General features: G+C 43.4%; 2 protein-coding genes and 1 non-coding gene across 3 annotated transcripts; 1 reads left to right on the top strand and 2 right to left on the bottom strand.

The window, feature by feature from the left end:
* Positions 1-1,056: 1,056 nt before the first annotated feature.
* trnap-agg (transfer RNA proline (anticodon AGG)) lies at positions 1,057-1,128 on the top strand. The gene has a single exon. It is a non-coding gene; the product is annotated as a tRNA-Pro (tRNA).
* A 2,337-nt stretch (positions 1,129-3,465) lies between these two features.
* On the bottom strand, positions 3,466-10,291 carry LOC146578284 (uncharacterized). The gene is made up of 8 exons (XM_085267797.1): positions 10,241-10,291; positions 6,970-7,102; positions 6,788-6,829; positions 6,442-6,708; positions 6,122-6,361; positions 5,811-6,032; positions 5,523-5,648; positions 3,466-3,503 (listed from the first exon to the last, which is right to left on the bottom strand). The coding sequence occupies exons 1-8, from the start codon at positions 10,289-10,291 to the stop codon at positions 3,466-3,468; spliced, it is 1,119 nt and encodes a 372-aa protein (XP_085123923.1).
* A 2,736-nt stretch (positions 10,292-13,027) lies between these two features.
* On the bottom strand, positions 13,028-14,724 carry LOC146578283 (E3 ubiquitin-protein ligase TRIM21-like). Its single transcript, XM_085257926.1, has one exon. It carries the CDS (start codon positions 14,711-14,713, stop codon positions 13,064-13,066), a length of 1,650 nt encoding a protein of 549 aa, XP_085114052.1. The 5' UTR covers positions 14,714-14,724; the 3' UTR covers positions 13,028-13,063.
* Between the last annotated feature and the right edge of the window lie 8,723 nt (positions 14,725-23,447).

Raw genomic sequence — 23,447 nt, 5'->3', positions numbered from 1 at the left:
TGTGATAATGAGAAATAACAGAGAAAAACAAAAGGAAGAAAAGGAAGGTGCAATGAGACATAGGAAATCATGATTCATGGCAAATGAAATTTATCAATAATTGAAAGCCATCCTGACAGTTATTACAAATTAATATTAGCAGGTTCAGTCCCAACTGATGACCTATAAAGATCTGTGTCATTACCAAAGTGTCACAAAAGAAACATCTCATGATGGGTAAAACCAGTGAGCTGTCTCAAAACCTTCACAACCGTATTGTTGCAAAACATACTGAAGGTATTGGTTCTAAACTACTGGAGGTTCTAGTGAGCACTGTTGGGTTCTTAATGCAGAGGTAGAAAGAACATCATTTCACCATATATAATAATGATCAGAAGAGTCGTTGAAGAGCCAAGGTGCTACAGAAAAACCTGGAATCAGCAGGTATAATTGTTTCAAGAAGGCATGGCATGTAGGTCACCATCCATGGTGCCATTGCTGAAGAAAAAGCATGATGAAGAGCTTTTAAAGTTTGCTGAACATTTAGAGAAGCCAGTGAAATATGGTCTGGTCAGATGATCATATGATTGTTCGGTTTTTCTCTGTAGGGTCTACCTTACAATATAAAGGTGGTTGTTATTGTGATTGGTCGCTATATGAATAAAATTGACTGGAAATGAAAAGATGACTTGTCCATGGATACGCAGACTGGAGCATCCAGGAAATGATCCCATCAATTTTCCAACTGGGAAATGATCTGCTTTACCTCCTGAGTTGGTAGATTAACACCCCAAGTTGCTCTCTGATGCAAAGAATGAATGTTAGCATATCTTAGCTAGAAAGCACTAAAGCATAGAAACCAGTGCTTGTCTGGTTGAATGAGGCAAGTTCTTTAAAATGACCGTTGCTCTGAGCTGATGTCCTGAAACTGTTTGTGTCCACAATGTGGAAAAACCACGGCGATGTGTTTCCAGACTTTTGACTGGCAGCTTTCAAGACAATGTTTCATATATTCAGCTTCAGCTACGTGCTCTGATGTGTGACTTTCAGAAAAGAAGTTGGTGAAGATGTTCATGTGGCTCGTTGGTCTAGGGGTATGATTCTTGCTTAGGGTGCGAGAGGTCCCGGGTTCAAATCCTGGACGAGCCCACCTCACGTATGTAGAGTTACAGGGTAACCTCCTACATCTACTAACGAAACCTCTTAGAAATCTACAGCCTGAAATCACACGTTCCCATAGTACCTCACACAGATGTAGCTGAGAGATCTGATTTCCATTTCTTACAATTTTAATTCTCCAACAAGTTTTTTGAAGATAATTATTTGTCTTTCATGTTGGCCTAACAAAAGAACACAGAGTATTATTTTAGATTAAATCAGAGGGTTCAATCCAAACTTGTGCACAGAACTACAAAAATACACAGCTATCTATCAAATATTATAAATGTGTAACTCTTTGACACAACATTAACATAATGCATGTGGAAAAATGCACATACATTTCTTCCTTTTGCACAAAGGGACCAAGATTGAACATCAGTAACAATTAATACTTTACTATCACAAAAGAATCTAGTTCAGTGCATTATGCACACATTATCTACCAACTTAAATACAAGTTTACAAATTTGATTACAGCAAAAGTCTGAAATGTCAGCTGTTATTTGGAGTGTAACTAAAGCAAAAAAACAATTAGTTAGAAAAATAATGCTGTGAAATTATTTTAGTCCTTGCCAAGCTCAATACAGGAAGGCTACACAGATAAAGGTCAGTAAAAATAGTGTTCAAGCTTGTGGTTTATTTTCCGGCTCTACATAAGAAACGCTTCAACCACGAGTGATGGCATTTCACTGATCATCATTTATAGATGTAAGCGACTGGTTGTTTGTGTAAACGAACTGCTGCTACTGCTCTAATCCAGCTGAGCACTCAAGACTCAGCTATTCACACACTGCTTTCTAAGCACCTTTATCAGACACTCACGTTTGGATGGAGGCGTCAGAAGAAATTTGGGGTTCAGTATCTTGCCTAAGAATACTTCAGCATGCAGACAAGAAGACACATTTAGAAGACAACCCACTGCATCACATGAGCCTCAGTCAGTGTTCACAGTGCACAGAGAGATCCTGCTGGTTTGCTGTTTATGCATTACTAATGTAGATTTATTGTTGACATGCGTGTTTAAGGTTCGGTGCCCAAACTGACAGTGACTGATGGCAACATTTAGACTGAAAACCAAACAATGAAACTCTGAGAGACACAGGACGATTATCGACTCTGTCCACACAGTGGAAAATTTGTTCTTAATAGAGGAAACATCGTCTACATAACAGACCCAGTCAGAAGTAGCGATGCGAAACACAGCCGCTGTGGTTTCCTGTTTGATGAAAACAGGTCGTCTGCCTTCATGTTCAGTCGTCATGTTACAGATACTAACTGAACTGAACCTTCAGCAGGTTTTGGACGTTTATGAGACAAATTTAAATCACAAACTTTCATCACTTTAATCCTGCAGGTTTGAAACTGTTTTCTATTATTAGAAAGATTCTTTGTGTATTTCAGGTAAAGTGTGATGCTCATATGTAAATAACATCTTGTTTTGTTTCCTGTCCAACTGGCCAGCCTTGAGATGAAACCAGTCATTTTTAACCAGGACATGTCCTTTAATGCACATATTAAACAAATATGTAGGACTGCTTTCTTCCATCTGAGCAACATCTCTAAAATTAGAAATATCCTGTCTCAGAGTGATGCTGAAAAACAAGTTCATGCATTTATTACTTCTAGGCTCAAAATCGTTTTCTGTGCCTGTCATGAACAGCTGTGTGGCAGGCAGAGGCAAGACCCAAATGCAGGACTTGGAAACAAAGGGGTCGGCTAAAAGAGGCAGCTTTATGGCGGGGAGACTGAAAGAATAACAAAACACAGAGAAGAGGCTGGCACAGACTGGACACGAAGGAAATAAACATGAACAACAAGAAATAGAGAATAAGAAATATAAATAATGACGACTCTGACAAATAAGGGAACCTGAGCTCAAGAGACACCAATATAGAACCAGAACAAAGGTCATTGAAACAAGAGAACAAATAAACACATAGTCCATAACAAACACAAAAACTAGCTCAAAGACTGAGGACCATCACAGGACACTCTGTGTCAAACATGAGTGTTCATAAGTTCAGAGTATTGATCAGTTTGAAATGATGGAAGCAGCTCCTGAAAGTGACGACTCTTCACCTCGCAGTAGACCTTTGTCAGAGTTCAAGCTGCACAGACTCAAACCAGCAGCAGGTTGATTTCTTTAGTTCCCCGTCAATCCTGGTTGCTCAGGAGGAACTTGCTCCCACAATGACATCACTGTGTGAATGAATGGGAGTGAATGAAGAAAGGAGGAAGCTGATGACTGCCTGTAAATGTTCCCATGGTGACTGACAGAGTGAGACTGTCCACAGGAAGTCTGCAGGTCTGTCCTCAGCTTCCTGTTTACACTTCTTCTGTGGTGTCTGTGGTTCCTTTAGCTTCTGTAAAAATGGGACAGTTGAGTGTGCAGTCATGGTGCAGGTCACTAGAAGGGTGAGGCATTTATTGTCCTACCAACTTTAAAACCTAATTAAAATGTATATGTATGTAACAAATATACGAAACTTTAAAGCTAATTTTTAAACTGAAGCTTAAAGAGAAAAAAGTTAATGATGGATTGCATTTATATAACACTTTTCTAGGCACCCAAAGTACAGTTCCACAGTCACTCTCACACACTGGTGGAGGCAGCTACAGTTGTAGCCACAGCTGCCCGGGGGCAGACTGACAGAAGCGAGGCTGCCATATCGCACCATCGGCCCCTCTGGCCATCACCAGTAGGCGGTAGGGGAAGTGTCTTGCCATAGGACACAACCACCAGGACAGAGAGAGAGCAGGAGGGATCAAACCGGCGACCTTCCAGTTACAGAGGAGCTTCCCAATCCACTGAACCACAGTCGCCCCGATAGTTCAGCATGTAATAACACTGGGACATGAGTCATATAGGTGCAGCCTCCCTACCTGTGTCCTCAGGGGTCTGAGTGATGATGTCAGCATTGGTCATGTGTGTTTTTGGGATGACATCATCAAGACAAGAACATGCCAATGAGTGACTGAATATCCGGGTTTTATTTACAACTCACTGAACTTGGATTTCCCATCAACCCTGTTTGCCTGCTGAACTGAATTCAAATATATATTGTTTTCATTTAATAATAATCCTGCAGAGAAATCTTAATTCTTATGAAGACGTTGTGAGGGGCTTCATGAATCTCTCTCTGAAAAAGAACTCATTTTGTTTCACTTTAAACACTAGTCACACAAAGAGATGAAGACAAGAAACAAAGTTAAGAACATCTTTTGCTGTGTGGTAACTTTACATCTTCCTTTGTTCAGTCCTGTATCTCAGCACCGGTATCTGCTGACATGCACTCTCTCTACTCTCAGACACTGTTTATCTCTACAGAGTCCACAACATTCAAATAGCTGCTAGACTGATCTTAAACACATAAAACACTTCATGGTTTATGTGTTTTACCTTTGATCATTTCCCACTGATCTCAACAAAGAAGCTCCGTCACAGAGAGCTTCTCTCAGCAGTTAACCACACCAGCAGCACCTGTTTTGATGTGGGTGAATGAACGCTCGACTCCGGGAAATATGAACTACTGACTCAGGTGACTTCACTATTTATGTGCTTTTACATCTGATTACTGCTACTACTGTGTATAACCCTCAGATTTACATGGCAATAAAAGAAATAATGTGGTCACTGAACTAGCTTCTCCTGCTAGTCCCAAAAACGTGACTCAAAGTGAGAGCTGACTGGGCTTTTTCAGCTGTAGCCTAAACTGTGGAAGCATCACCCTGCCCTTGTTAGTTCAGCCCACTCGCTGCCTGTCTTTAAATAATGTCTTAAAATGTGTTTTTGCTCCTCAGATTAGAGTCAGAACGCGAGCAGTACATTCTCACCTTGTACTGGTTGTTATTTTCCTAATTTTGCTGGTTTGCTGGTTTGTAGAGTATTTTTATTAAACTGTCCAACGTGTGCTTCTCCGATTTATTTTTGAAAAGATACATCTGGATTAAAAACAAACCAAATCCGCTCAGATTATTTTTAATCTTCAGTTCAGGCCGACAGCTCCTGTTACACTGTGTCATACACACAAACCTGAATTTACTCCCATCAAACACCGATCACATCTGTTTAAGCTGCAGAATTTCCTGTCTCAGTGCCACGTCTCTCTCTGCTGACTGCCTCATGTTATAAACACTGAACTGACCAACGAAACCACAGTACAGCTTTAATTATGAAACCAGTGACAGGTTTTACTGAGGAAACAGGAACCTGAAGAGTGAACTGCACCTGTATTCAGGTCCCACTTTCAAAACACTAGTTTGATAAATTTGAGAAGAAGATTCTCATTGTTTCACTGACCACATTTTACAAGCCCAATGAAAACTACTTTTGGGTTTATCTCTCATTGATGTCCCTCGCTAGAACACAGGTGAATGTGTACCTGCAGTGTTTGTCCTCAGACTGGAGTAAAGTACTTCAGGTTCGCTGGCTGGAGTCTTATTGGTCCAGGCTCTACTGGTGACCTCAGCATAGGTGACATCATTTACTGGAGCTGACTGGTATCTCCCTGCAAAGATGAAGTGATCTGAAAGAATACTAGTATTTGTGTCTGTGGAGTTTTAGTCTGAATCTACTTTCTAAGTGTTCTAAAAATAGAAACGCTGATGGAGGCTGTCTTGATGTGTCCAACACGATGACTTTGGATGAAAATTTGAGACAGACGCCATACCTGTGCGTTTCTTCCACAGAAGATGAAGTACAAACAGAACCAGAACCAATAGCACCAGGGAACCTATAGCAGCTACAATTGGGAATATGAGGGAGGAGGGGGGAGAGGGAGAAGGGGGAGGAGAAAGAAGGGTAGAAGAAGAGGAGATATGAGCGTTTGTCAGTGACGTTATGGTTGTTGTTGCTTCTTTTGTTGTTGTAAACAAGGCTGTGGTTGAAGGACCTGCAGGAGAGATGAGGAAGCTGGTTCAGTCAGTTTATCATAAGCTCAGCAGATTGGCTTTAAACAGGAAGTGATGTCAGTGTTCTGACCTCTGACCCTCAGAAAGCTCTGAGGAGATGATCCAAACTCATCAGTAGAACACCAGTAGAGACCTTCATCAGACTGCTGCACGTTAATGGTGATGTTTTTCTCTGATTTAGGTCCAACAAGACGTCCATTACAGTAGAAATAAGCTGCAGCTGTGCCACCAGTTTTCTTCTTACAGCGTAGAGTGACATCACTTCCTGTCCTCACAGGAAGTGCAGGGATCTCCAGGATCACATGTTTATCTGAAGAAAAGACCCACAGAGTGATGTAGAGGTGGTATAACAGTCTGCTGTTAGTCTGATGAAATGAATGACTTCATTACCTGATACAGTGATGTTGACTTCTTCACTCTTCTCTCCAGCTTCACCTTTACACCAGTAAACTCCACTGATTGGCTCGAACTCATCAAACAAACAGGATGAACCATTGAACCTCCCGAAGCCCCGCCCACCTGCTCCACATGACTCAGTCCCACTTCCTGTGTCCCTCTTCACCGTCCATCCATCAGAGCCCAGCTGACCTTCACATGTCAGAGACACTGAGGCTGCTGTGAAGAACTGCTGAAGGTTTGGACTGACGCTCAGAGAGACTGGAGGACAGACGGACAGTTTCTATCAGTGTTTACACTCAGTGTTTGTCCTGGACCATGGTGCACTTCATCTACTCACCTGCACAAACAGTCAGTGCAGACAGCAGCAGCACACACACACCTGCAACAGGAGGTCAGAGGTCACTGAAAGTCAGAGGTCAATGAAGGTCATAGGATATTAAAGGTGAGAGGTCACTGAAAGAGAGTGGAAATTATGACCAGAAGGCAGTAATAGGCCTGGGAGAGCATCTTCTATGTTACCATGTTCACCCTTCACCCTGCTATGATGGCACTTGTTTAGCCATTTGTCACATAGACTCTGGATGTTATATTTCAAAGCTGCACACTGGTTATCTGTGTAGGTCACAGTTAGGTAGTGATGGCCCGCTTGAAGCTGACACTCCGGAGCGTGTGTCGAAAAAAACAACACACTGGTTCAGAAGCACTGTGTCGAGGCTTGCTTCGTTTGGCAAAAGTCACGTGACCAGTGACGTCCGAAGCTTCATTACGCACGTAACTGCTTCGGTACCTGATTCAAACGGATATAAGGAAGTGAATCATCCACGGGATTCGTGGAGTGTGTTGATGGTGACAGAGAGCGACGAGGTGATCATTCCACTGACAGATATGGAGCCAGCGAGGAAGAGAGGACGTTCTGGCGTGTGGGAATATTTTGAGTTGATTTTGCTCAATTCATTTTATCTGCTGAAGTGAAAAACTTGAAATGTCCAAAATCATGTTTTCATAATGTAAATATCATTACAGCATATGACTTCAGGAACACTTCCATGTGAATTAAAGCTGATGAAGACTACAAAAATGTATTTGACACTATACGTACATTACATTGCTACAGTTTAGAAAATCATTTTGTTTATTGTTTTTAGGTGATAGTCTGCAGGACCCAGGAATACCTGCATATCTACCAACTTGCAGTGTAGTTCCTGCACTCCACAGCCTCTTCTGTTCCATGCAAGTGGATTTTCTCCAGGGCAGGAGAAACTATTTCTAAGAAAAGAAACAGACTCAGCCAGCGCACAGTAACACTAATCCTCTTTTTAAATGTAAATAACAAAAGGGCTACCTGACATAGATCATGTTTTTACTTTGCAAGTTCTTGATTAGGGGTGGGTTTTGATTATCGCCTTTCTGATTACAATCCATGCTAAATTGAATAAAGTGATATTGATTCATTACAATCCCGTGTCGATTTGTAAATTAACGTTATTATGCCTGAAACGCCAGCATCTCAGGTTAAACCTCACAACATGTCGTCAAACACCATGCAGCTAAAACAGTAACTGGGAGCAGGTTTACGGATTCTGCATACAAACGTGAACACAGAGCGCGGACCCGACGCGTCAGAGTCAGATTTTGATGTGTCGTCGGGTCCGCGCTGTGTTTGCCTCTTTTTTCTTCGCTGGCTTCTGCAGCTGCAGGTTTCATAACTCTCTGTTTACATCTCTAATTAAGTCTCACATGTGTCAGCTTTCTTTTAATAGATACGAAATTATGGATATATACTGTTAAATGACCAGAATTGTAATATTTCTGACTGAGGCAAAACTTTCCAGATTCCAATCAAATCGGATCCTGTATCGAATCAAAATGATTCTACAAATCAGTGACGATGCAGCCGTACTCAGCCCCCTAAGCATTTTCCCTTTCCAGTTCACAATCAATCCCACCCCTAGGTCAAAAATATGTATAGGACAATTGGCCTCATCTAATATTTTGTATGAACCTGTCCAGCTGTCCAGTGATTAAACGACAAGTAGATGGAGGCAGGAATCCACAGCAGGGGCATACTCCATAATGTGCTGTGCATTCTCATATGTATATTATATATATTGCTCACTTATTGTATTTACCAACATCAAGGAGTTATGAGCAAAGAAAGGCCACACCATAGTGCATGTTTAAATAGGGAAAGTTTATTGATCAAAATGTATTACGCAAATACGCATTACATTTTTTTCAGCCCCCCAATCGAGAAAACAAAACCAATTACATGTTCAAAGCAACGGAACGGTGGCCCAATATCAGAGAGAACTCCACTCTTGAGTGAGCAGTGATGATTGAGCAGTCCGTTTTATTTTGCAGATTCAAGCTGCTCTTCAAAGTTTTCACCACCAGATGTCACCGGAGAGGACTGTGTTGAAAAGCTTCGAGTAATGAACCGTTTTTCAATACAAGCTTCAGTGCTTCGGAAAGCTTCATTTGGCCATCACTACAGTTAGGTGTTGTGAGAAAGTTGGTGACACCCAGTTGGTGGGGAGGTCCTGGTGGTGAAGTCTTCTGTTCTCCTGTGTCAAGAGTGCAGACAACAGCTGTTGAAACACCTTCTCTTTTAACGTCTATTCAACTAAATGCTGTGCTATTTATCTTTAGTGACTGTGTACCTGCCCCCCCCCCTCTCTCTCGTGCTCATAAGAATAAAAATGAATAAAAAGTTGTTGATTACTTCTACTCATGTGACAAAGTGCAGGAAGACCACGCCCGGGTGCATACTTTTGGTAATAGCCTGTCACCAGTAGTAACCATCTATTACCTATGACGAGCCACCTGGGAAGGCGAGACGAACTTTGGAGCAGACACAAGACACTTTGTCGAGAGACACTTCTGCATCGATGACGGGCTGATTTCAGTTCCCACAGAGGCTGCAGCCATCGATCGGCTTAAGCACACATGTGCAGCTGAGTCCAACCTCAAACTCCACAAAATTGCCTCAAATTGTTTCTTAGTTATGCAAGCCTACACCCGGTGTGGAGTTCTCTCCATATGTAATAGTATCTTGAACCTCTTGTATAGTCCGAGTGGAAAACAGTTAAAACATAAACATGTTTAATGAATACCTTTCATAACTTGAAATGCAAATAGAAATTATACATTTTTAAAAATGATGCAAACAACAAAGTAAAATGTTGCTATTTACCCCAAAATGCAGCCAAGGCCTCAGATTTTTTGCACAATCATTTCAAACTATTTACAGAACAATCAGGTGTGTTGCATCAAATAAGAAGGCACACAAAGTATTCATGCAACTCCCAAAAAATAGGTCCTGTCCACTATAAAACAGAGGAGAACACCACAAGGTCTGACAGCAGGAGCACCTGTGACATTCACTAGTATAACTCACAAAAACCCAATAACTGCATAACACACTAATTACAGCCTCCAAACACACTAAACGTCACTAATCTCTCACATGTGAAAACTTGCTCTCTCTCTTTCTTTCGCTCTCTCTCATTGGTGTCACTCCTAAAACTTCTCCCTCTTCCTAAACAACCAAACGCCTCATGTTGCCATATCATTTTTTGATTGGTGGACATGGTACACTTCAACATGAATAAGGAAGGGAAGTGGTGCTTTTTCTTTTTCACTCGCAAGCGGAGAGCGTTTGCTAGCGCTGTCCTTAGAAAACGCAGTTGCTGAGGCGGCTGAGGTCATTTGGAGTCCAGGGAGCGCTTTGAAGACCTTCTGTGACTCTTTGGTGGCATCTGTCATTTTTTACAGTGTTGTATGTTGGTACCTCAGGTCCCACATCTCCAGATTCACTAACAGCTTCTTCCACCTGGGCCATTCGGACATTTAACAAACACCATGTCCCCTCTGTTCTAACTCTGCTGTGATCCCAACAACCTACATGTAAAGGTCGCCCAAACTAATAAAATTGTCAGGGATTATAGTGGAGAGAGAAAACAGGCGGCTCCCACCCTCTATCTGAACATCAGTTTTGAGTGGCTATACAGTATATCTGCAGAGATACGGGCAGTACAGGTGCAGCAGTTAGGTATTAAGAAATAAAAAAGAAAAGAAAAACATAAAATGAATTCATATTCAATTTCCACATTTACTAAAAGCAAACAATGTAATGATATTAAAGTAACTCCCTGATGGATGACATGAGCAATGAATAGCTTCACTGATTTTATTAGGTTCTATTTGAGTCTCAATCTGCTGCTGTTTGAAGCTCATCACCAGAAAAACAACAAAACATACAAACTCTGAGGGAAATGACCAAAACAGTCTCCAGTCTTTTGTTAGACTCTGTGTTTATAGTGGAAAATTTGCTCTTATTAAAGGAAGTGAAGGCTACATAAAGGGCAGATTAGAAAAACGTGTGGTGAGTGCAACTAGCAGCTGTGGTTTCCTGAATGAACGTCGATGTTCAAAGAAACGAGGTTACTACACCGGGGGACCCCATCCTTGGGGTGGACCCATTTTTGTTTTAGCGTGTTTTGGGGTTTAAAAGCCACAGAGACGCGGTGCTTAGGAAAAATGCATTTCAGCTGTGCTGATGCTCCTGACACGTATAAGACTGGGGAAACCTGCATTCAGCTGGACCTGAAAAACACTATGTCCAGATAAACACAATCAACTTTTGGAGAAAAGTAAAAGATTCTTCATCAGACTAACAACTAAAAACATGACACTTACCTTAACAGTATGGGCTACATCAAATATATTCAAGAACGACAACAACACTTCTCACTGCTGCTAATTTTAACAAAACTAAACAAAAAGTAGAAAAAGGCAATTCACCAAGTCTTGAAAAGTAAAACTGAAAAATAGAAACACAGAATAAAGCATCCATCCAGATCTTTACCACCAACAACATAAAATCTATCTTAATTAAATGGCCAAATTCTCCAATAAATTAGCAATAATAAAGTAAGAAAAAATAAGACATTCAATTTATGGACGCTCAAATTAACAGAGCGACATTAAACGCACCTCATTGCCTGCCGTAGCGTTCTTCGCAGCTGCACTTCACCTCAAAGGTCGCTTAATACATCGGATTGAACTTAACCAAAGTCCAATTAAAGGAAAATAAATGTTTCTAACAAATACAATGAAGAAGATTAAAATAATTCACTGTCAGTTACTGTCGCTGTGAGTTTGACGAGGTCAGCTGCTTCATTTGGTTCTGCCTAAAGTTCTCTCAGTGATCCAGTGTTTATATGATAAGATACGTGTTTAATGCAGAGAGTTGGAATTACAAGTTGGTAAGAAGCTTTTTAACAAAGGTTTGATTTAAGCTTTAAGTTCAAAGGTGAAAGAAATTTCACGTTTGATGAAGGAAGATCAAGGCTAACAAGGACATAGGTCAAAGGTCAAAATAAGGTGAGAAAATATAATAGATATATATAATCAATCAATAAGGTGAAAATATCAGATAAAAGGGTTTTTTGGTTCTAAGGAATAAAGAGGTCAAAGGTCAAAACAAGAGTACTGTTAAGTTAAAATTAAAGGGTCAAAGGTCAGATTAAACAGGTTACACAGAAAGGATCGGCAAAACTTAAACAAGGATAAAGAAATAATACATTAAACAAGGAAATAAATTAAAAGTCTGAGTTAATGAGAAATTAAACGTTTAAATCAGGTTAAGAGTTAAATTTTAAGCTTTTCTTAGTTAAACTAAATAAAATAATCAGAATAAACGATTGGAGGAAAAAAGCAAAGATGTTGTGATCAAATAGTTTGTACGGCAGAAAGAAAAACATGTTTCAGTAGATTGTATGTTGGAAACCACAGTAGACACAGTAGACTCAAATCATTGTTACTGAGGAATTCTGCCTTAAACAGTAAAGTGTTCTTTAACAGTGTGTGTGTGTCTGCAGCTGTTGTGTTGTTGCTGCATCGTTGCCTCAGGGGGAAAGTTGTGTGTGTGTTATGCAGACTAGCAGAGACTGCAGCTGTCAGCAGCCACACACACTTTCTATTCTTCAAATCAAATCACAGTGAAACATGTTCACTGACAGCTCAGCTTCAGCATCGTCTTCATGCTGTGACTGCAGCCGTTCAACTCTGTTTGTCTTTAACCCAAATCATCACAACATGCAAATATAATCATCAAAATGATGTGACTGGAAGGATGCAGCAGTCTGTGCTCCACCTTTCTCCTCCACACCTGCAGGTGGAGAACATGGATGCATGAATCTCTACAGAGTTCTTTGAATATTATCCGTCTCATCAGTTTTCAGTGAACAAAACTCCTCACAGAGCCAAAATAAGCAGTTTGTATCCAACATAACTCAGCTGGACTCTGATGCTCCGTATAACAGCCACACATGAGTCTGGATTCACTCAAAGCATTGAACAAACTTTATTGGAAATGAAGCTTTTGGACATTTGTTCTCTGATATTTGCTCTTCAGCTCGAGTCTCCATCAGTGGGAACATTTCCTGATTCAACTTTTCTTCTGTTCAAATCAAACTCCATGAGAATCAAAGTGTGAATCAGAGTCCTGATGATCAGATTCTATAGAAACATGGAGACTGTAGAGGATTTACACTCAATATGTTCATTTGTTCCCTTCAAGAAAAATCAATCATTCATCCAATAAAATCAGTCATTGATCAGTTTGATTGACAGGACAGATGATCAGAGGTGCAGAGTTTTTACCTCCATCATTAGGACTGGGACTGAAGTATGGGTGGAGTTTGTGAGTGAAGGAGCAGCCAGTAAAGGAGTAGATCAGAGCTGCAGCACCTACATCATAAAAGGAGACCAGACCCTCCTCATAATCCACAAACACCCCCACCTTCTCAGGACCAGGATGGAGACAGAGGGGGACGAGAGGGGAAGCACAAGCTTTGTACTCATTTCCTTTTCTCAGCACTACAGTCCAGAAACCATACTGAGGTCTCAGTGTGATTTTTCCCTTCCTGTTGATCGACTCTGTGGCCACTCCTAAAGTCCAGTCAGTCTTTCCTTTAACCTGAACCTCAAAGTAAAATCTGCCTGAAGAGAAACTCTGCTCTCCTAAAACACAAGGACACTGAGAAAATCTCTCTGGGTTGTCTGGAAGTTTCTTCCTCACATCACTATGATAAACTTGTTTTCCATCATCAGACAGGATGAGATCAGGATGAGCTGTATCAGGATCCAGAGTCACATCCACCTCATGCTGCTGCACCCTCTGCAGCTCAGCCTCAAACAGCTTCTTCTTCATGAGTTTCCTGATTGTCTCCTCCAGCTGAGCCACAGCTCTCCCCACAGTCCCCTCATATGATGGTGGATGAACTCTGACCTCTGTCCAGTCCTTGCTGGGTGGAGCAGCTTTCAGGGAGGAGAAGCTTTGGAGGAGGTGGAGGTGGTCTTCAGAGCGTGAGAGCTGCTCCACCTCAGAGCTTCTCTCCATCAGCTCAGAGATTTCCTGTTCCAGATCTTTGATGAGACCTTCAGCCTGTTTCTCTGTAGCTTCCTGTTTGTCTTCGATCTCCTTCATGAGCTCCTTCAGGCGTCTCTCAACAGACTCCATCAGAGCCGTGAGGACCTGAACACCTTCTGCTTTCTGTCTGTCTGCAGCATCTTTACTCATCTTCACCGACTCTGTGATCTCCTGAATCTTCAGTCGTCTCTTCTGGATCATCTGCTGAATCTCAGCCTCTGTCTTCTCCAGCTCTGCCTTCTTTCCTTCATATTCTTCTCTCAGAGGAACAACCTCGTGGTTCTTGTGGTCTAAAACAGAGCAGAGCATGCAGACACATGTCTGGTCGGTCTTACAGAACAGCTCCAGGAGTTTATCGTGCTTCGTGCACATCCTGCCTTCCAGGTTCTCCACAGCATCAACCAGCTGATGTTTTTTCAGGCCTTTCAGTATCAGATGAGGCTCCAGGTGAGTCTGACAGTAGGAGGTCTGACACACCAGGCAGGACTTCAGGGCCTTCAGTCTGGTTCCAGTGCAGACGTCACAGGGAACTTCTCCTGGTTTGGCAGCTTGTTGCTCTGAGCTGCTGCTGCTGGCTTTCTGCTGAGCTTCACGTCTGAACTGAGCAACCATCTCAGAGAACAAAGTGTTGATGTCTAGTTCAGGTTGTCTCTTGAACACTCTGTTACACATAGGACACTTCTTTCTGCCATCAGTGTCCCAGTGCTGACTGATGCAGGTTTTGCAGAAGTTGTGTCCACATGATGTAGTGACTGGATCAGTGAACACATCCAGACAGATGGAGCACAGAAACTGATCTTCAGATCGCAGATTGCTGGCAGCAGACATGTCTGCACTCTGAGGGAGAAAGAAGAGAAACATTTGATTCAAAATTCACTTTAAATTTCATTTTACAACGAGAGAAACAAGCGTCAGTAGTCTGAGGAGCTTGGAGAGAAAAGCGTCTGGACTTCTTTAAGTTTCTACTCATCACAGAAGCTTCTTCACCTCATCCTCAACACGGACCAAGGAATGAATACTGCACTTTTAGAAGAACTCCCTCCCCTGCAACCTCTTATCGTCAAAGGGACGGAGGTGGAGAGGGCAAACAGCCACAGATTCCTGGGACTGCAGGTTACGTCAGACCTGAGCTGGACTCTCAACACTACAGCAACTGTGAAAAAAGCCCAGCAAAGGCTTTATTTCATTCGGCTGCTCAGGAAAGCTGGCATGAACCACCACCCTCTCACCCAGGCCTGCAGAGGACTGATAGACAGCATCCTCACCGCAGGCATCACTGTCTGGTATGGAAACACTACACAGACAGAGAGGAAGGCTCTGCAGAGTCAGAAAGTCTGCAGAGAGGATTATGGGAACAACACTTGCATCCATGGACCTGCACATACAAAGCTGCACATGCAATCTCAGACACAACAGAGCGGACAGCAGCATCACACACAGAACACGATTCTTCAACAGCTTCTTCCCCACAACTGTCAGACTGACGGCAAACAAAAACACACTGAACACTTAAAATAACACAGCACTACTTAACCTCACTTTGAATGTATCATCGGTTCACTGACCATCGGGCAATACACTCACAACAGACTTGTGAAACAGATCTGTGGAACAAATGTGCAACACTGTGAGTGCGATAAGAGGTAGAGAACTACACACTCTCTGTACATTTTCTTCTTTTTCTTTGTATATAGAAAATAGTACGACTACCCTACTCCGGACTTCATTTCTATCCTTCTGCTTTTTCTGTCTTTATATTGTTAAAGTGTGATTTGACTTGGAAAGCTCTGCACAAGTATTCCACTGTGCATGGACTGTTGGTCCTGTGTGCAAATGTCAAAATAAAAATCTTGAACCTTCAGTTGTCAGAGTAACTGGTGGAGACCCAGCAACACACTCAGACACAAACTGGTTCATCTGAAACACAAACTGAACAACGTCGTGTCTGCTGTACAGTGCAGCGTCCAGATGAACAGGATCAACAGGATGAACATCTTTTTAACAGTCGTTACAAAGATGTGAAGTTGTTTGGCTGACACAGACAAACAGTATCCCACATTCTTGATTTTTAGCTCACAAACACGTCTTATAAGGACTTATTGATCCTGAAATGTTGGAGGTTTTAGCTCTTTAAACAGTAAAGTTACAGGAGGATACAGATAATTATCAGGAAAATGTCCTCGGTTTGTTAAAATGATCCCGTCCGATAACACACGAGAACAATAAATGTATAATTTTCTGTTGTAACCCACAAACTGAACGGTCACACTCATCTTTCATGTTGTCACTAAAACATCACTCCTTCCACGTCTAGTTGGTCGTGATGGAGGCGGAGTGCGTTGGGTCCGCTTTCCCTGCCCAGCCGATGTTCCTGACGCAGAGAAACAGATCCTGTTGGGGATCCCTACCTTGGCACAACACCTGCCATGGTCTTTGCACACTCACCACAGTAAATGCATCATGTTGTCAGCTTTACAGTATCATAGTCAGAGAAACTGGTCAGGCCGCTCTCTTCCAAATGTCTACACTTCACCCTTTTACTGTCAGTGGGCTCAGAGTCCATCTAATGTGGCTCATTATCTGATGCCGTCTGCAGACCAGTGTTAGACACTGAGAGGTTGATGGCTCCGTGTCAGAGCACCGGCCTTAACGAAAAAGTTATCAATCGTTCTTTTCATCTTTTCTCATTACCCACAGCTACATCCACTCCTATCACGCTGCTCACCTCTGCTGCGACGATTCAAACAGCCGGAAAGTAAATAATTTGGAGACGGTGCGTTTGTGTCACAGTGAACAGTGAAAACAGAGACTTTCTAAAACGATGATGCATGTTAGTCATGTGATGCAGGCATGTGACCAATTAAACAAAGATAGTGGAGAGCATTATACAGCAGCAGTTTTGACAGTCCTATTAAAGATGAATATCAGTCTGTACATGCTCCACAGAGCTTTTCTTCAAATTCTTTAATTCTCTCTCGCTTTTGCAACTTTGTACTTTTGTGTTACTCGCAGCAACAACTCCACCTCATTGTTAGTCCATTTTAAAACTCGGTGCTTTTCCTCCACCTCTGCTGCGACGATTCAAACAGCCGGAAAGTGAATAAGCGGCAGACAGAAATGAGACCGGTTGAATCGTCTTGCGTTTCACGCATGCGCAGGACTGGAACGTAAGCGTTTTCAGCCGTCTTAATGTGGACGCACAACTCTGTGAAAACGACTGAAAACACTAGTGTGGACGCGGAGCGCTGTTTTCAAGTCTATCCGGGCGAGTGTGGACGTAGCCTAAGTGGCACCATGGAGAAATGAGGTGGCGCTCTAGACCCTGATGAAGTGAACAGAGTGAAGATTTGTGTAGAAGCAGGAAGTGTGATCAGCTGCACTCACCACTGTTGCTGAGAGGAACCTGATGGACTCCAGTGAATCTTCTTTTAGAGACAAACAGGACTCGACTGCAGCTCTGCTGCTGCTCTCTCACACTTTCACTTCTGCAAAATGACGTTGAGCTTCTTGTTTTTCAGGTGTTGCTCCGCCTCTTCTTGCCTCTCCCTTTACAGGAATCAGCCGGTCTGTACTCAGTGACTGTGTGCAGCGGGTGGGAGGAGTGAGGAGTGGTGTGTGGGTAAAGTTCAAACAGTAATGACGGCCTCAGGTGATCAGGAGAAACTCACCTGGATTTCCTTTTTCCACAGCAGACTGAGAGCTTCAGGTGGACCCTGAAGGAGGTCTCAGACACAGGTGGTAAAAGTACACACAGTGTGTACTGAAGTAGAAGTACTACTGTTAAAAATACTCCAAGTACTGTTTCAACTTCTTTACTCAAGTAAAAGTAAAAAGTACTGGCTGTGAAATGAGAGTAAAAAGAGCTGATTGAAGAACATTTCTAACACGTGTTTATACAAAGCTAACTGAACCATGTGCTGCATCAACGTGATAATAAAATAATATTATTCACTTTGTTTCTGTCTAAATTTGAATTCTAATAAATATTTTAGCTTGAAATAAGTGAAAAAAATCTGCCAATGGAACAAGTTAACACTCACTATTTTTTCTCTGGTTTCAAGATTCACTGTCTTGAAAAAAGTTCATATCCGGTGGCGGACTCCCTCAGACATCGGTGCGTTGGTGGTTCTTTGTGTCCGGGGATGGGCGTCCAGGTACACACCGGCTCACTCCTTGGTGGCTGCTTATCGGGGCCTGGGGCTCGCTCGGGCCACTTCGGGGGTGGGGTGCCCTCGGCCTCTCGCCCTGGGGCTCGGTCACTCAGGCGCAGCTGGCTGCCGGCGGAGCAGCATGTTATTGGTCATGTTATCTGTGCTCCTTAGCTGTGTACTAGCTTGCTCATCGCCATTGTTTTGAATCAAAGGCAAGGTTGTTTCATTTCCTTTTTTTTTTTTTTTTTTTTTTTTTTTTTTTTTTTCTAAATGACATCAGAAACAGCAGTATGCGACATTACGTGATGGCAGAGCTTCAGTTCATCCTTTGTCTTTTTTTTTTTTTTTTTTTTTTTTTTTTTAATAAATAGGACAGGGGGAATGAATGAGAGAGAGAGAGGGGGAGAGAAAGAAAGAAAACCCAAAGGGGAGAAGAGACGGTGAGAAGGGGGGGGAAGAGAGAGAAAAAAAAAAAACTCCTGGGTCACCTGTATGGAGAAAAAAACAAACAAACAAACAAACAAAAACAAACAGAGGAGACAGCAAACAACAAAGAGCAACATAATAATAGAGAAAACAAAGCACCATCACAATAAACTAGCTAGTCATAGATATCAGTATTTACTAAGTAATAAACGATATTGTGCAGCACGCAAGATAGACAGCGCACAGTGTGCTTTGAGGCAGCAGCCAAGAAAGCTTTAGTCCGCGTCTGTGAATACCCATGTATGCATACCTGTGTGGATCAGCATGCTTGCATTCCAAAGGTTTCTCCATGTAATGATCTGCTAGGGAGTGTGGGGGGGTCACAGCCCCGTCCTCCAGGGTGTGAAGCGGGTATGGAGGAGATCAAAACTCCAGACATCCAGAGGCCCCCAGAACACAAGAGACCATGGAAGACCAACAGAGGGGCAGCCGCGCCACTGTCCCAGTAAGAGCTGAGGAGAGTCCCAGATGAGGGCTCGCCCAGCAGCCGCGGAGCAGAAGTCAGGGGGAGTTGCAGTGACGCGCCCGTGAGCTCCGCCGGCCCCCAGCTGCGCCTGAGTGACCGAGCCCTAGGCCGAGAGGCCGGGGGCACCCCACCTCCAAAGGGGCCCGAGCGAGCCCCAGGCCCCAGGCCCCGACAAGCGGCCGCCAAGGAGTGAACCGGTGTGCACCCGGACACCCACCCCCAGACACAAAGAACCACCAACACACCGACACCTGAGGGAGTCCGCCACCGGCAGGGGAAGTGGTGGTGGGTGGAGATAGGCCTCCAAACCTTGGAGGGCCTGAGGTGTCCCCAGAGAGGTGGCGTCTGATACCCAACCTGACATATAGACACAGACATACAGGCACACACAGACACAAACATCCATTCCCACCCTCATGCTCTCATATGCACTCACTCCACACTCAACCAACGTGGAGACAGACATAAAGAGACGCTGTACACACAATCACACTCCCCAAGCGTACTCTACAAACCGGGTCTAGGTACCCTTGCCCCTGGAGGGGGGAATTGCACCCAGACCCAGGTGGTGTTACCCTTTTCCCTGCGGTGGGGAGAGGCAGACCACCCCGACTCCGCAGCAGCAGGGAGGCCCCACACCCCAGACCGCAGTCGGACGGCCAACTCCTCCTCCTAGCCCCCCCGCTCCAGCAGGCCGCAGAGAATGGGGGTGGGAGAAGACTCCAAACCTCCCTCCACCCGCTCATTGTAGTGTTGATGCATATGTGTTCTAAGGTGCAATTAAAACCCAGGAGGGCATGGAGCTACCTGCCAAGGAGCAGCAGGTAAGCGCATAGTCCCTCCTGCTAACCCTCAATGACTAAGTGTATTTAAAATTGAGAGGTGGGCAACGACGTCAGGGGTGAGGTATACACCCTGATGGTGATTTGGACTCCGTGATTGTGCCCACCCCCAAGATCCTATATGTATGTGTAATGAGAGTGTGAATAATGTGAATGTCTAAGTTGTGGGATAAAATTGAGGCAGAGGCAGCCAGAAGGGGACAGGGGGGGGGGGGGGGTAGCCTCCTCTGCACCCTGGTGACATACCCCTACTCCAAGGCCCTGCATGTGTGGGTGGTTGTGGAGGAGCGGGAAGAGGGAGGCAGCTGGAGATGGGGAGGGAAGGAAGGGAGGGGCAGGTAACCCCTCCCTGGGGCCAGCTCCCCCGCTGACCCCAGTAGGCACTCCCACCCTCCGCGACCCGCCAGGGAAGGGGGGCCCAGGCCCATCAGACCGGGGCCCAGTGCAGTAGCGCCCCCCGGCTCCACAGAGCCCTGGACAGTCCACCCAACCCCACCACAGAGAAAACTGCACCCACCCCACCAACCACACATCTTCCAGACTACATAAGACGGTAAACGCCCAGGCTGAGATCTTCCTCCACCTCTCCTGTATCTCCCCCTCCTGCAGAGAGTTCCTGAGAGAAGAAAGCTCCTGCAAGATGTGACCATCCCCCCCACCAGTTGAAGAGCCCCCCAGGCGGCTCGATGCACCGGCGGCACCCTGCTCCAGGGCCGGGCCCCCATGCACCCACCCGCCCACAACCCCGGCAACACACCAACCAGGACCCGAGCCCCCGAGGCCCGGCCCGGGCCCCAGCCCAGAGACGGAGCGCCCCCAAAACCTCACGCCCATCCCGGACCCACCCAGGGGCAGCCAGGTTGCCAGGTCAGTAACCCACGTCCGTCAGCACAGACCCTCCCCTAGCCCCGCTGCACGCAGCCGCGAGGAAACAGTCACCTGAGAGCCAACAGAGCCCTCAACCGGACGTGACCGCTACCCCGGGTTGAGCCCCCCAAGGAAGATGCCTCCGGGGAACCCCCCGACGCCCTAAGCCTGTCCCTACCCCCTCACCAATCACAACAGTGAAGGCGGGACCAAACTATGACCCCCCAACCCCACTAGGTGATGGAGCTGATAAAAGGGGCCCAGAGCAATTGATCTAATGTGGTGGCAGAGGCTGTGTCAAGACTAATGTAATCTAATAGATAATTTCTATATTGGTTAGAATTAAGATTATTTTTATTTTTCCAGTTCATGAGGACTGTTTTCTTGGCTATGCATAGGGCAGTGAAGATCATATGGGCTATATTCTTTTCTGAAGTGACATTATCTAAGCTGCCCAACAAACACACTAAGGGGGAGGTTGGAATGTTACATTTCAGACACTTTGATAAGTCTTCACATATCTCGCGCCAAAACTTTTGCACTGGTGGACAGAACCAAAGAGCGTGGATGTAATTGTCTGGTGTATTGCCTTGACAGTGTGAGCAGTTGTTGGAAGATGTAAAGCCCATCTTTAACATCCGATGACCTGTATAGTGCACTCTATGAAGTATTTTGTATTGTATTAATTGCAGACTGGGATTTTTAATTAATTTAAAAGTTTTTAAGCAAATCTGAGACCAGAAGTTTTGGTCTAGGTTGACTGATAAATCTGCTTCCCACTTTGCAGTAGGAAGGGATATTGATTCATCTAATTTAGAAAGTGTTCTGTATATTTTAGATAATAATTTGGGGGATTTAAGAGTAAGAAAATGTGCCGCACTTAGTGGTGTTTGTAATTCAACTTGACTGAGGTTAAATTTCTTTTTTACTATGGATTTAATTTGTTGATATTCTAAAAACCTTGTCTTGTTGATCCCATATTGTTCAACTAGTCTGTCAAATGGAATAAATTCTGTTCCCTCTAATATATGTTCTAAGTATTTAATTCCTTTACAACTCCATTCTGGGAAATTAATCATATTATTGTTTTGTAATATGTCAGGGTTATTCCAGATAGGTGTACGTTTGCATGGGATTAATGAAGACTCCGTTATTTTTAGAAACTCCCACCATGCTGTTAGAGAAAAGCTGATGTTGATACTTTTAAAGCATTCATGTCTTTTGATGTTTGAGCTAATAAATGGTAGGTCTGAAATCTCTAGATCCTTGCATAGTGCCTGTTCAACATCTAGCCAGGGCTCAACTAAGAAGGTATGTTTTGACCATTCTGAGATGAACTGAAGCCTGTTGGCTAAGAAGTATTGGTGAAAATTAGGCAGATCTAATCCTCCTCTATCCTTGGTTCTTTGTAGCGTTTTTAAGCTAATACGCGGGGGTTTATCTTTCCAAAGGAATTTGGAAATATATGAATCCAGAGATCTGAACCAATCTTGTGATGGTTTGTTAGGGATCATCAAAAATAAGTAATTTATTTTTGGCAAGATCATCATTTTTATAGTGGCGACCCTTCCCATGAGTGATATGGGTAAAGATTTCCATCTAGTCAGATCGCCTTCTACTTTCTTTAGAAGTGGGATGTGGTTTAATTTTGTTAAGTCTGAAAGCTTAGGAGAGATATTAATACCTAAATATTTAATATTTCCGGATTGCAGTGGGGCAGAGGAAGAATTATGGAAGGAGCAGTTAATGGGGAGAACTGTAGATTTTGGCCAGTTAATTGAATAATCTGAAACTCTTGAAAACCAGTTTATTAAAGTAATTACCTCAGAGAGGTTGGTTTGTGTGTTTTGCAGAAAAAGCAACACATCATCCGCATAGAGACTGATTTTATGTTCTATGTTCTTACATTTTATGCCCTTAATTGTTGTAGCCTGTCTAAATGCTGCTGCTAGAGGTTCGATAAAAATTGCAAAAAGTGAGGGGGAGAGTGGGCATCCCTGTCTGGTGCCCCTCAGGAGACAGAAGCTGGGGGATGTCTGGTCATTTGTTCTGATACGAGCCGTTGGGGAATTGTATAATATTCTTATCCAGTTTATGAAAGAGTTTCCAAAACCAAATTTGTGTAAAGTTGCGAATAAAAATTTCCAATTAACTCTGTCAAATGCTTTTTCTGCATCTAGAGATAATATTATGGCTTCGATGTTTTTATCATATGAGTAGTCTATTAAATTAAGTAATCTACGAGTGTTTGTTGAGGAGTGCCGACCTTTTATGAAACCAGTTTGGTCAGGATGAATTAAGAGGGGGGTCATTTTCTCTAATCTCTTTGAGAGCGCTTTGCAGATTATTTTAAGGTCTACATTTAAAAGAGAAATTGGACGATAGCTTGAGGGAAATAAAGGGTCTTTGCCTGGTTTTAGCAGGAGACTAATGTTGGCAGAATTCATATTTGGTGGTAGTCTGCCCTTTTCCTCGATTTCCTGCAACATGCTGTGGAATACTGGTGCCAAAATTGACCAGAATTCTTTGTAGAATTCTGCAGGGAAGCCGTCTGGACCTGGAGCCTTATTATTAGGCATACTTATCAGGGCTTCCTGGAGTTCACTTGGCGTCAGTGGCGAATCCAGTTCCATTGCTTGACTGTCTAGTAATTTTGGAAGAGTTACGTTGTCAAGAAACAGATCAATTTCATTTTTAGATGGGTTTATTTGTGGTGAGTATAAAGTTTCATAGAAATCCCTAAAAATGTT

The sequence above is a fragment of the Mchenga conophoros genome, linkage group LG3 (assembly GCF_057382185.1).
Source record: "Mchenga conophoros isolate Kocher_MC1m ecotype Shallow Benthic linkage group LG3, M_conophoros_male_GT1.1, whole genome shotgun sequence".
Classification (NCBI taxonomy): Eukaryota; Metazoa; Chordata; class Actinopteri; order Cichliformes; family Cichlidae; genus Mchenga; species Mchenga conophoros.
This window is presented reverse-complemented; position numbering and strand designations above follow the sequence as displayed.